Source organism: Haematobia irritans, chromosome 2 (genome assembly GCF_050003625.1).
Source record: "Haematobia irritans isolate KBUSLIRL chromosome 2, ASM5000362v1, whole genome shotgun sequence".
In the NCBI taxonomy this organism is placed as follows: domain Eukaryota; kingdom Metazoa; phylum Arthropoda; class Insecta; order Diptera; family Muscidae; genus Haematobia; species Haematobia irritans.
Genome location: NC_134398.1, coordinates 151,870,947 through 151,884,211, shown reverse-complemented (window position 1 = coordinate 151,884,211; position 13,265 = coordinate 151,870,947). Strand labels below are relative to the sequence as shown.

Here is a 13,265-nt window from a genome sequence, read left to right as displayed (position 1 = left end):
TGGATGTTACTACGTTTGATGGCCGATTTCGGTGACGTTTGTCTTTTCCTTTCGGTAATGATGGCTGTTGTGACTGCAGTCTCTTATGTGTGTGCAGCAAACTATGGTGGTTTTGATGGCAGTAACGACATCCAGTAGTAGTGAAACATTTTCCTTGCGAATGTTTATGGGCTAGGCAATTTTTACAATAGCCATATGTGTTGACCACCTGTAGGCGTCGTACAGTATTCATCTCTAAGAATCGCCTGCACTTGCGTAATGCGTGTGGATGTCTGCACAAACGACAAATATAGCAGCCAGTAACTCTTTGATTGGTGTTGTTACGCATCGTAGATGGTTTATTAGGACCTGAGGAAAACATATTAAAAATGGATGAAAGCAAGCTATTGGGAAGATTCGTTAAAGAGGACAACAAGTTTCGAGATTGGTCTTGTTATAGTCCCCCTGCCCGTTAGAATGTCAGCAACTCGAACTCGCCCGTCAGAGCCTGGACGAACCTTTTGAATTCGGCCCAGACGCCACTCGTTTGGAGGAGTATTTTCTTCTTTCACCACAACCATCGCATTATCTTGCAGGTTCTCGTTTGGCATTTTCCATTTGTAGCGCTTATGTAGCTCTTTCAGATATTCCTCCTTCCATCGGAGGCAAAAATGCTGATGGATAACTTTCAATCGTTGCCACCTATTTAACAACGACGCCTGACATTCTCGGACATCCGGATCAACTGGCATTAATATCGGAGTACCGATTAAGAAATGACCAGGGGTAAGAGCAGCGAGCTCAGAGGGATCATCGGATAAAGGACACAATGGACGTGAGTTCAAGCACGCTTCTATTCTTGCAAGTAAAGTTTGGAACTCCTCAAATGTATGCTTAAAGTTCCCCGCCACCTTGCGAAAGTGGCTTTTGAAACTTTTGACGCCAGCTTCCCAAAGCCCTCCCATATGGGGAGCTCCAGGTGGAATGAAATGCCAAGTAATCCCCTGGAATCCATACCTGGACTGAACAGCGAGATGTGACGTCTTAATAAAATCTTTCGCCAAAGATCTAGAGGCACCAACAAAATTGGTACCGTTGTCAGAATGGATATGAGCTGGACAACCTCTTCGGGAAGCAAATCGAGAGAACGCGGCTAGAAACGTGTCTTTAGAAAGATCGGATGTGGCCTCAAGGTGAATTGCTTTGGTTGAGAAGCATATAAACACGCATACGTACCCCTTCGTAATGCGACAACATCGACCAGTGTAATGTTTAATGTCGAACGGCCCCGCAAAGTCCACCCCAGTGTGGGTAAATGGTCTTGAAAGATCGGTTCTTTCAGGGGGCAATGCGGACATTAAATGTGTCTGACATCTGTGTTTATATACGATGCATGGTTTGCATTTATTAATTGTGGTTCTGATCAAGTTTTTTGCCCTGATAATCCAATATTTGGATCTTAAGAGACGCAAGACCAATTGATTTCCTCCATGGATAGAAACCTCATGTATAAACTTGACTAATAAACGAGAAAACTGGCAGTTATATGGGAGTAGGATGGGGTGCTTTTCGTTGTATGACAAGACTGGAGAAGATACTAATCTGCCACTTATTCTTATAATGCCCTCTGCATCAATAAATGGGTTTAAACTTAATATGGGACTGTTCGAAGCAATGGGTTTCTTAGCAGATAGAGCCGAATACTCATTTGGAAAATTTGCTTTCTGAGAAACAGCAATGAGGCGGTCATGAACCATCAATATCTCAGAAGTAGAAATGTTTATTGAATCCCTTTGATAATTTGAACGAAACTTAGGATGGGTGCTAAATAAAAACCTATAAATATAAGCAATGACTCGGATTGCCCTTGGCAGCGAGGAAAATCTTTCCAGCACATCACTAAAATCCTTGAAGTATGAGAAATGGACCTTAATATTTCTTCGCTCGATATCTATCGTGTCGGTTGAAGGGCAGTTGAATTTTGGCCAATTTTCCTCGGGGTCACTAAGCCATGGAGGACCATTCCACCACATGAAATTATCTATAAGGCCCTGTGGACCCACTCCACGACTAGCCATGTCAGCTGGATTATGTTCTGATCTTACATGATGCCAGTTCGACGGACATATGACTTGACAAATCTTTGACACCCTATTAGCTACGAAAGTGGACCAAAAATTTGGAGGCTTACTCAACCAGGACAACACAATTGTTGAATCCGTCCAACAGTAAAGCGAATATTTCGGAATATTTAGCTTGGGAACAAAGTGATCGATCATTTCCGAAAGAAGTGTTGCCCCACATAACTCAAGTCTCGGGATCGAAATCGTTTTAAGAGGGGCTACTTTAGTCTTACATGCGACAAGATGGACAGAAACGGACGTACCTTGAACGACACGGACATACAGGACTGCGGCATAAGCTTTTTCCGATGCGTCACTGAACCCATGAAACTGAACATCGGATGATGGAGTATACCCAAACCACCGCGGAATTTTAATAGAATTTATCAAAGGATATGAAGATTGAAAAGCTTTCCACAGGGACAATGATTCATGAGAAATTTCTTCATCCCATTTAGTACCTTCTGCCCAAATCCTTTGCATTATCATTTTCGCAATGACCACGCATGGGGCAAGCCATCCCGCAGGGTCAAAAAGACTGGAAATTCTTGAAAGAACTTCCCTTTTGGTATAATTGGACATATCGGGGAATTCTATAGAGGAAAAGAAAAAGGAATCAGATGAAGCGTTCCAACGTATGCCTAACGTTTTTGTCGTGCTTCGGTCATCAAATTCCAGGAAATCCTCAGAAAGGAGCTGACTCGGAAGAAGATCTGAAAGTATTTCCTTCGTATTGGAAGTCCATTTTCTCATGGAAAAACCGGCAGAGTTCAATGCGGCTATCAACTGATCCCTGGATTTAACCGTGTCACAAATGGAATGACCGCCTGCTAAAGCATCGTCGACGTACATCGAATTCAACAATATATCGGATGCAAGGGGATACTCAGAGCGAATGTCATTTGCCAATTGAATAATCGTCCTAATGGCCAAAAATGGGGCACAGTTAACCCCGAATGTGACAGTGTTTAGTTCGTAATCATGGATAATGTCAGTTGGATCGTGCCGAAATAGTATCCGCTGATATGGCCTGTGATCCGGATGGACCAGGATTTGCCTATACATTTTTGTTATATCTCCGTTGAAGACATAACGAAAGAATCTCCACCTCAGAATGAGTACCACAAGATCCTGTTGTAATACAGGACCTGTGTGTAATACATCATTCAAGCTAAACCCGTTTGATGTAGGGGAAGAAGCATTAAAGACTACACGGACTTTTGTAGTCTTACTCTCCGGCCTGACGACGGCGTGATGTGGCAGGTAGTAATGTCTGGAAGAGTCGGAAGATTTGAGAGACTGCACTACAGTCATATGACCCAATGTTCCGTACTCTTCTATAACCCTATCATACTCAATCTTGAAGTCCGGATTCCGAAGAAGGCGCGCCTCATTTCTAAAGAACTGAGCCATAGCAGATTTTCGTGATTCACCGATATCAATCGACTGGGAAAATTCCTCCTTAAATGGAAGATTCACTATGTATCTGCCTTCGTGGTTCCTAGTTGTCGTGGCAGCATACAGATCCTCACAAAATTGCTCAGAGGGTGATAAAAACGTTTTTCGAGGAAGGTCTTCCAACTCCCAAAAGCGAGAAATCTCCTTATCTAGAGAGATTTCACAAAAATAGGACACGATGTGAGGAGATGTATTGGACGTTTCACTTGGAATGGGGCCCGTAAGAACCCATCCAAAGACAGTCTCCTGTGCAACCAAAGTTCCACAGACATGTCGTTGCACACCTGGCAACATAACGGAAGGAAGTAAGTCCCCACCTATGAGCAGATCTATCCTCGAGCTTTCAAAAAATCGAGGATCTGCTAGGGGGATATTTGGAATCTCTCTCAAAGATGAAGGATCAATTGTCCTTGAAGGTAGACTCCCCGATAAATGGGGAACAACTAGGGCAGAAGTGGGTATCCCGACCCCTTCATCAATGTTGGAAGCCAAAATGAATCTACATTCTCTTTGAACTGAGGCGGAGGTGGTATTATTCAAGCCCGATATGGTCGCGGAAGTGCGCTTGAATGGAAGTTGTAGGTTATGGAATAGTCTCTCTGAGATAAAAGTGCCCTCCGATCCCGAATCCACCAAGGCACGAGCAAGGTAGGAAAAACCATTATGACATATTTTTACAATAGCCGTACCCAATAGTACAGCTTTCGATTGACTGGAAAAACATGTTTGTACTACCCCTCTGTCATTACTAGTGGACTGTATAGAAGATAATTTGTTATCTGTGGGAGCTGGAGAAGGAGTAGTGGCCGATGTAGCCTTGGGGTTTGAGGAAGCCTGCTCTCGATGAAGGAGTGTATTATGGCGTTTACTACATTTGAAGCAGGTGTATTTGCTAGTGCAATTGTTTACCGAATGCACCTTGGAAAAACAGTTCAAACACAGCTTAAACCTCTTAATTTCTTTAAGCCGTTGGTTTGGAGTCATATCCAAAAATTTTGGACATTTCCGGAAAGCATGGCTTCCATTCGAACATAGACGACACGACGATTCAGTTACTTTATTTTGAAAGGTCTTCACAGTCTTGCCACCAATCTTCGGGCAAGAATTATTGGTTGAGGGCTGTCTTGAGTTCAAATCCTTCCTACGAATTTCTGACACAGACTCCAAGGTCCTGTGACGATTCGTCAGGAAGGTATTAAGGTCAGTCCATTTTGGTAGCTGTGTCTTGTCGTCCAGGGTCTGCTCCCATAACGTAAGGGTGACATCTGGAAGCCTATTGCAACACACAAAAACAAAAATAGGATCCCAACTCTCGACATCAATTCCATACAGTTTCAACAAGGATATACATCCATTTATATCCCTCTGTAAGCTTTTGATGGATGTAGAGGATTCGGACTGGATAGGAGCTAGGTTAAATAAAGTCTTTAGTTGGATGTTTACTAAAACTCGTTTATTTTCGTATCGTTGGGTTAAATTCCCCCAAGCTATAGGAAAATTCTCATTGGTTAGTGGCACTTTCCCAACAATATCTTGGAATGACTACTGCAGCAGTATTGAGAATACGTCCGAGGCTTCCAGACTACGGAAGGTTCTAGCATCCACCAACTCCGCTCCAGGTTTCATTAAAACATCGGAGGGAAATTGGACAACGTCCAGTGAGGAGACGCTGGAGGTACTATTGGACACACATTTTCCTGGAAATCAGACGGTTGAACCATGTACTGGCGGTGCCACAGTTGCTCAGCGGTCGTTTCCTGTCGAGGAAATTGTATCGGAAACTAGAATAAGATGGGCGCTAAATAGCTTTGGACCATTCAAATCCCCCGGACCTGATGGAATTACTCCGGCGGAGTTACAAGCTGTAACTGACAAAATTATCCCCTGGTTGTCAGTGATATATAAAGGATGTATTAACTTATCATATATCCCAGGAAAGTGGAGGGAAACAAAAGTCGTTTTCATACCTAAAGCGGGAAAAGCCTCTCACTCGAGGGCGAAGGATTTCCGACCAATCAGCTTATCCTCATTCCTACTTAAGACTCTGGAGAGGATGATAGATATTTATCTTAGAACTAGCATCGATTCAAGGTTGTTCTCGAAAGGACAGCATGCATACTCGAAGGGCAGGTCTACTGAGACCGCACTACATGAACTAGTCAGCTTTATTGAAAGCTCACTATCTGTCAAAGAATACACAATCGTGGCGTTTCTAGACATCGAAGGGGCGTTCAATAATGTCCATCCGAGCTCGATATTAAATGGACTGACAACTCTGAATGTTGATCCATGTATACTCAGGCTGTTAGACGAACTGCTAATGAAGAGACGTATTTCAGCCACACTAGGTCAAGCAAACATACAAAGGTATGTGAACAGAGGCACTCCCCAAGGAGGAGTTCTATCACCTCTTCTTTGGAATGTTGCTATAAATAGCCTTCTGGTTACTCTAGAAAAAGAAAGGATAAAAGTGGTGGCATACGCAGATGATGTGGCTCTGGCAGTCAGGGGAAAATTCCCATCCACAATCAGAGATATTATTCAGAGGGCCCTCCGGATGACTGAGAAATGGGCGAAAGACAATGGTCTTGGGGTAAATCCTGCAAAGACAGAATTAGTCATGTACTGCAACGATCGCAAAACTCCCACGGTTAGGCCTATTTCCTTAGGGGGTATTGAAATTCCCTTTGGTGAATGTGCAAAATACCTTGGCGTTATTTTGGACAGGAAGCTGAACTTTAAGCTTAATATTGAAGAAAGGGCGAGAAAGGCAACTGTAGCTTTGTACTCGTGCAAAAAGGCAATAGGAAAAAAGTGGGGACTGAAACCAAAAATTGTGCATTGGCTATACACGGCAGTGGTTAGACCTATAATGCTATATGGTGTTGTAGTCTGGTGGCCGGCACTTCAGAAACCGACTTGTTTAGATAAAGTTCAGCGTATGGCGTGTTTGTGTATTTCAGGCGCATTCAGCAAGACAGGAACAAATTCCCTTAATGTCGTGCTGCATCTATTGCCTTTAGACATTTTGGCCAAACAGTCAGCTGCAACAACGGCTGTGCGGTTGCGCGAACTATCGCTGTGGTCGGAAAAAGGTTACGGTCACAGTTCTGTCCTCAAAACAATGCCAGATGTGCCTAACGTAGTGGATTACACTTTGGCGAGTCCACTTTTCGACAAAAAGTTTGAGACTCTAATCCCCAACAGTGAGGCGTGGTGCACACAGACCCCAGGGAATAAAGAATATATAGATTTCTACACTGATGGCTCCAAATTGGATGGACAAGTGGGGTTCGGAGTATATTCTAATGATCTGGTACTTCGAATAGCGAAAAGATTACCTAATCACTGTAGTGTTTTTCAGGCTGAAATATTAGCAATAAGAGAGGTGGCGAATTGGCTGAGAAGTAATGTTCCAAAAAATGTGGGCATTAATATATACTCAGACAGTCAACCTGCAATAAAATCCTTGGACTCTGTGTTCCTCAACTCGAAAACGGCCATCGACTGCCGCAAATCTCTCAATGAGATGGCTGAGCAGTACAATATTCACCTAATATGGGTGCCTGGCCATAGGAACATACCGGGGAACTGCGAAGCGGATGAGTTGGCAAGGCTAGGGACTACCTTACATATTCCAGGGGAACTAGAATTTGTTGGTATGCCCCTAGCTACCTGCAAGCTCATGCTGCGTGAGAAGGCTGTTATGATGGCAAATGTTCGATGGGAGAATTGCAAGGGTTGTAACGACACCAAGCAAATATGGCCCCATTTCAACTTAAACCGCACACTAGATATGCTAATGTTCTCGAGACGTCAGATATCACTCCTGATATCTGCTATAACGGGTCGCTGCCTGATAGGCGATTTTGCAAAAACTATTGGCGCGAAGTATAATGACTATTGTATGAGCTGTCATGATGCGGAGGAAAAAGAATCAATTAAACACCTCTTGTGTGAGTGTCCTGCATTTTGTGTAAAGCGCAAGCAACTTTTAGGAGCATATAGCTTCAGATTACTGGCGGATCTGGAAAACGTTAACTTAAGCAGTCTGCTACTGTTTTTGGAACAATCTGGTTGGTTCAACAAAGAAAAATAATCAAGAAGGTTCAGCGGTTAAAACTAGAAGTGCCCATATGTAATAGGTACTTTTAGTTAATGTGGTATCACAATGGACTGAATAGTCTAAGTGAGCCTGAATCTTAATCGGGCTGCCACTTTAACCTAACCTAACCTAACCTAACAATATCGTGGGGTTCCCCTTTTGTCCGTTGACTCAAATGGAACAGTTTCTCAACCGGACTAAGCCTTGGATTCCGTATGCACACCGCGGTAAACATATCGCGGAAAGTGGGCCAAGAAGAGTAGTCCCCGCTAAATATTGGAACTTCGCAGGGTGGTAGTCTGAACCCTTGGGTTTGCGCTGGAGCTACGTTGGACGTCGGGATATCTATCTCCTGCAGCAATACCCCCAAGTGTTCCACACAGCGACAATAAGTCGCAAAGGCACTGTTATACTTGGACTTCACCATCTCAATCTCAGCGGCATTTACTGATGCCCTTTCCTCGATATCCTTCGAGCTCCCCCCAGGATCTTGAGCGTCATCAGCCGCCTCATGCTCAATGTCGGCGAGGCACTCCTCGTAAACAGGCTTTAAACGTTCCCATAGGTCTTTAGCCTCAACCTTATGGGCTTCAATAATAAACTTGGAGGTGAGTGGTGTTCTCTTGTCCTTAAGGCTGGCTTCGAATTCAACCAGTCTATCTGACAAGCGGATATACCGATCGAGAGACATATCGACAAAGGGCGACCCCGATAGTTCTGGGAAAAGTAAAATAAACACTGATAGAAGCGCTGAGACCACGAAAGACAGAATATCTCTGATCCAACTAACTTTCACTTGAAATGGCTGAAGTTACGGGAATGATCACATCAATAACACCGATCAAAAAAGCACCACCACCTACTTGGCTATTTCCGACCTTAGGTCTAATCGAAATCGATGAGGATATTCCCTTGTAGGTTAGAGGACAGCGATTTGTAGAATTTATCGCTTCAATGAATAATGGATTATTTGTAAAACACAAAGTAAAATATATCTCGAGTTTCAGAAATTCTGGATCACACTGACCCAAATAATCACATCAATAGAATCGAAAGTATACAACAAAAGTGGTATAACCATATAGTTGAGGACACTTATAGGGAAAAGGCTTAATATTATACCCTCAAAGAACAGTGAATCCACAAAAAATTTGCTGGTGATTTGTATCAAATTTTAACTAAACTGTATTACAAAAGAAAATTTCTTGTTAAGTTCACAAATCTAAGTATTTAATTTCTAAGCAAATTCAAGAAAATTTATTAGACATATAATTTATTCACTTCTCAAAAAAAATTTGTAGTTGGAACAAATGGGAGTTCAAAATTGCATAGTGTCTTTCGAGCCATAAGAAGTTCAAGATGGGCACAATATTGGTATAATTCACAACTTCTAAGAAATTCTGAACTATATTGATGGGGACATGCATTCGGAATGTCCTTATGCTTCCGTTGCGAATAAAACTCAACTAAGATTTTAATTGGAAACAAATTTCTTTTTTCTTTTGAAATCTTTTGAAAAATTTTTTTTTTCTGTGTATAGTTTTACCAGTAATATTTCACATTCATAAGGGTTTTCGTCCAATACACATTTCGATCCATAATTTTTCAGATATTTACGTCTTCCTTTTTTCCAGTTTTTCAAGTGATGTACGGAAAAATTATTGAAGTCAAGAAAATGTTTCAAAACATAATTTTACGAACTAAAAATAAAATTAAACTGGACTTAGTGCCATGGAGGCGAACCTCTCTTCTTTCTGAGTGTAGGCTCACGTATGTAAATTAGTTATGTGGAAATGCTCACCACCATAATAATCAAATATGTGCCGTCATAGAAATATTTAAATATAAAGGAAATCCATAGAAAATATAATTTATTTTCTCACCAACTCGAATATATTTGTATACGTATATCATATATAAATCAGTTTGGTGCAGAAACACAATTGTCACCGAATAAATCCCAATCATATAACATTCATATGGAAACTAGATTAAAGAAAAATATCCTTTAATTATCGACAATTTGAAGATAGAACGACATGTGTACTTATGCTGGCAACCAACAGTATTAAAAAGAATGTTAAACAACAGCTGACTGGTGAAAACATTCACCTAAGAGTTCATTGACCTATATTTTGGAGAAAGTGCATGCTAACAACGCAGTGCTGCTTGCAGTTCTGCCGCTGCGCCAATCTTACAGTAGTGTCAATCGAGCGAGCGAGAGAACGTACTATAGAGAGTAGCCGAGAGTAATGTTCATATCATTGATGGTAAACCAGTCACCAGTGATGGAAAAATCTGTTACTTATACCGATCTAGACGATATCAATAGCACATAGAAAAAATATATAATCACTATAAATGAAGTACACCTGGATAGCAATAAATGATTTCTATAAACACAAAAAAGGTTCCAAAAGATGCGACTCGTTTAATGAACAAGAAAGTAAATATACATATCCATAAATATAGTAGTATGATATGCTCAGTAATACTGCCATGTACTTTCGAGAAATGCTTGAGGGGTTTGGGAGAGTCGTGTGCTATGGAGGGGAATGTGATCGAATGGAGAGAAAAATTGGGAGAAGCTAAAACGTGGAGTCTGAGTGACGATGGATAGAGTTGGGAGATGATGGGGGAAGTAAGCGGATCGATGGGCTGAGAATATTTTACATGGATGGTTGTGTTAGTAGAGAGGAGAGGATAGGCTTTGCTGAAATGTGGAGTATTAAAGGGGAGCTGGAAGAAAATAGCATACATTCATCGTGACCACGTAGCAACAACAACGCAGTATTTGTAGTGAAGTGCGCTACTGGTCACCGCATGGCATATGGAGTAGTAACTGAGGGCTTACTTACAGAGAAAGCCCACCGAATATTTTGAGACACGTGGTATTCCTCTAGGCAGAATTAAATGAGGTTCGATGTATGTATTTATATGTTATTACACAACTCACCGCTGAATATGTGCGAACAAAGAGTAAATTCTTTCCCAAGCTTCGTTTAGATTTTTTTTTTAATTATATTTTGATTACTGTCTTGCCCACGATTTTGTTCGATGACGTTTTTATGTTTATGCAAAAAAGTTATTTTTCCAGCAATATCTTCTTGTATTTAATATTTAATTATTTTTTCTTTCAGGCCGTCGTTTACTTTTAATAAAAATATTCGTTCGTTTTTCTCAAAATTGTTAATTTAGCTTTCGAAATTTAGCTGGATGGTTTATTATCATCCACACAACCACCGCACTATACCACACTTGCTTCACAAATGATGAGAGACACAAAAATCAAAGTATACCAACCTGTTTTCCTCGGTATGCTGCTTCTTGAAACGTTGGTAATGAAACTTGCGAGAACCCAATGATGAAATTGCTCTTGGTGACCCTCGGTTCGAATTGGACCAAATGTTGATGGGAGTCGTATGGTACTCTGTCAGTGGACAAGTACACTATTGCAAAGGCAATTTGTGGGACGAAATTACACCTGCGGGGGAATCGGGAGATAAGCAGATGTTATCACATAGACAGTAATTCCCTATGAATTTTGTCGTAGCGCTTGATGAAATGTCGAAGATATATTCCCAAAGAGAGATCACCAAAAAAAGAGGAAACAAATTGGTTATGATGATATTTCAAGTGTTGGGTTTATTTCTATTGGATTGTTCTTTACCAGTATAGCGATAGCAAGCAAATGAGACAGATGCAAGAAGAATTTTGCGGAAGTCTAAATATGACATTGGGGGATTCTGCGGCGAAAATTTTCCTTTTGGTTGGCAAATCATTAATAATTGTCAAAAATATTGGTATTGGGGATTTCATGACTGGAAATCGGAATTAAGTATAGAATGCGTAGGGTTTATGTTGTGGTAACATAAACACGGTGGAATCGTTTATCTAAAAAATCAAATTAAATTTATTTTTCAAGTTCAATTAGTTTAAAATTCAGGAAAAATATTCAGTTAGGCTTTCGTTTTTCCAAATCCGAATTGCCGGGCCTCACGCTTGACACCTGCCATCAGATTTTGTACAGCCACCTTGTCCACCTTCTTCGCCGCAGAAAGCCAATTTGCCTTGAACTGCTGCTCGTCCTTAGCAGTTTTTTTGGTCTTCTTTAGGTTCCGCTTGACAATAGCCCAGTATTTCTCAATTGGGCGGAGCTCTGGCGTGTTGGGAGGGTTCTTGTCCTTGGGAACCACCTGCACGTTGTCGGCGGCGTACCACTCCATGGCCTTTTTACCGTAATGGGAAGATGCCAAATCCGGCCAAAACAGTACGGAACAACCGTGTTTCTTCAGGAAAGGCAGCAGACGTTTATTCAAACACTCTTTCACGTAAATTTCTTGGTTGACAGTCCCGGAAGCTATGAAAATGCTGCTTTCCAAGCTACAGGTAGAGATGGCTTGCCAAACCAGATATTTCTTTGCGAACTTTGACAGTTTTATGTGCTTGAAAATATCTGCTACCTTTCCCCTTCCTTCTGCCGTATAAAACTCCTGTCCCGGAAGCTGCTTGTAGTCGGCTTTGACGTAGGTTTCGTCGTCCATTACCACGCAGTCAAACTTCGTCAGCATCGTCGTGTACAGCCTCCGGGATCGCGCTTTGGCCGTCGTATTTTGTTTATCATCGCGATTTGGAGTCACTACCTTCTTGTAAGTCGATAGTCCGGCTCGTTTGTAGACGATACACCCAGCTTATTTGCGGCATCTCGGAGAGAAAAGTTAGGGTTTCGCTTGAAACTACCGGCAACTCTCTTTGTCGTCTCAGCGGCTTCCGGTTTTCGATTTCCCCCCGATCCAGACGTCCTGGCTGTCGACAAACGTTCCCCAAACACTTTAATTACATTTGTAACGATTGATTTGGCAACTTTTAGCGATTTTGCCAGCATTGCGTGCGAGTAGCTCGGATTTTCGCGATGCGCGATCAAAATTTTGATACGCTGCTCTTCTTGCTTGGACGGCATTTTGACAACTGAAGAGTGAATTCCAAAATCAAAATAGGAGCAACATTCTACACACACACACCTTCAAAATAAGGGGTGTTCAGGTTTTTTAAATGCAAAATTGAAAGAAATACGTCAAGTTTATATTGACCAAATTTTGACCGTATCACCCTTTATGCAGCGCCAGTGCGGACACTTCAGAAAAGAGGCAGTGGAATAACACACATACCTGCCAGAACGCTGCCCTTAAAGTACGAAAGGATGTCTTTGCAGAACACCGTTGGATCTCCTTTTTGTGGATACATAGATCATCCCAAAGATAGACTTGCTTACTTGTTTTTGTCCATATTTGTTACACGATGCAACGCTACCAATATCACGGTAACGAGCAATGGTACGTGAAGCAAAAGATTTATTCACAAGCTAGAGGGCCCAATATATAGTGTTTTTCCTGCCAAATATAATTCAATCACACTACCACGCTCAAGTTCCATCAAATTTATTTCTAGATGCAATAGATCAAAATGCTTTTGTAAGCAATATAAAGATGATTTTGTAAGTAACAAACGTAGATATCATTAGAATAAATCTGTCAGCTGTCAAACGAGTTGTTTAGAAACGACAATATACTGAAGTTGGTTGCAATACATATCAGCCATCA

At 41.5% G+C, this 13,265-nt stretch overlaps 1 protein-coding gene across 1 annotated transcript; it reads right to left on the bottom strand.

Annotated features, from left to right (window-relative positions):
* Positions 1-383: 383 nt before the first annotated feature.
* LOC142225119 (uncharacterized) lies at positions 384-12,909 on the bottom strand. Its single transcript, XM_075294893.1, has 5 exons — positions 12,834-12,909; positions 8,456-8,614; positions 7,889-8,325; positions 1,216-4,925; positions 384-1,104 (listed from the first exon to the last, which is right to left on the bottom strand). The coding sequence occupies exons 1-5, from the start codon at positions 12,907-12,909 to the stop codon at positions 384-386; spliced, it is 5,103 nt and encodes a 1,700-aa protein (XP_075151008.1).
* Between the last annotated feature and the right edge of the window lie 356 nt (positions 12,910-13,265).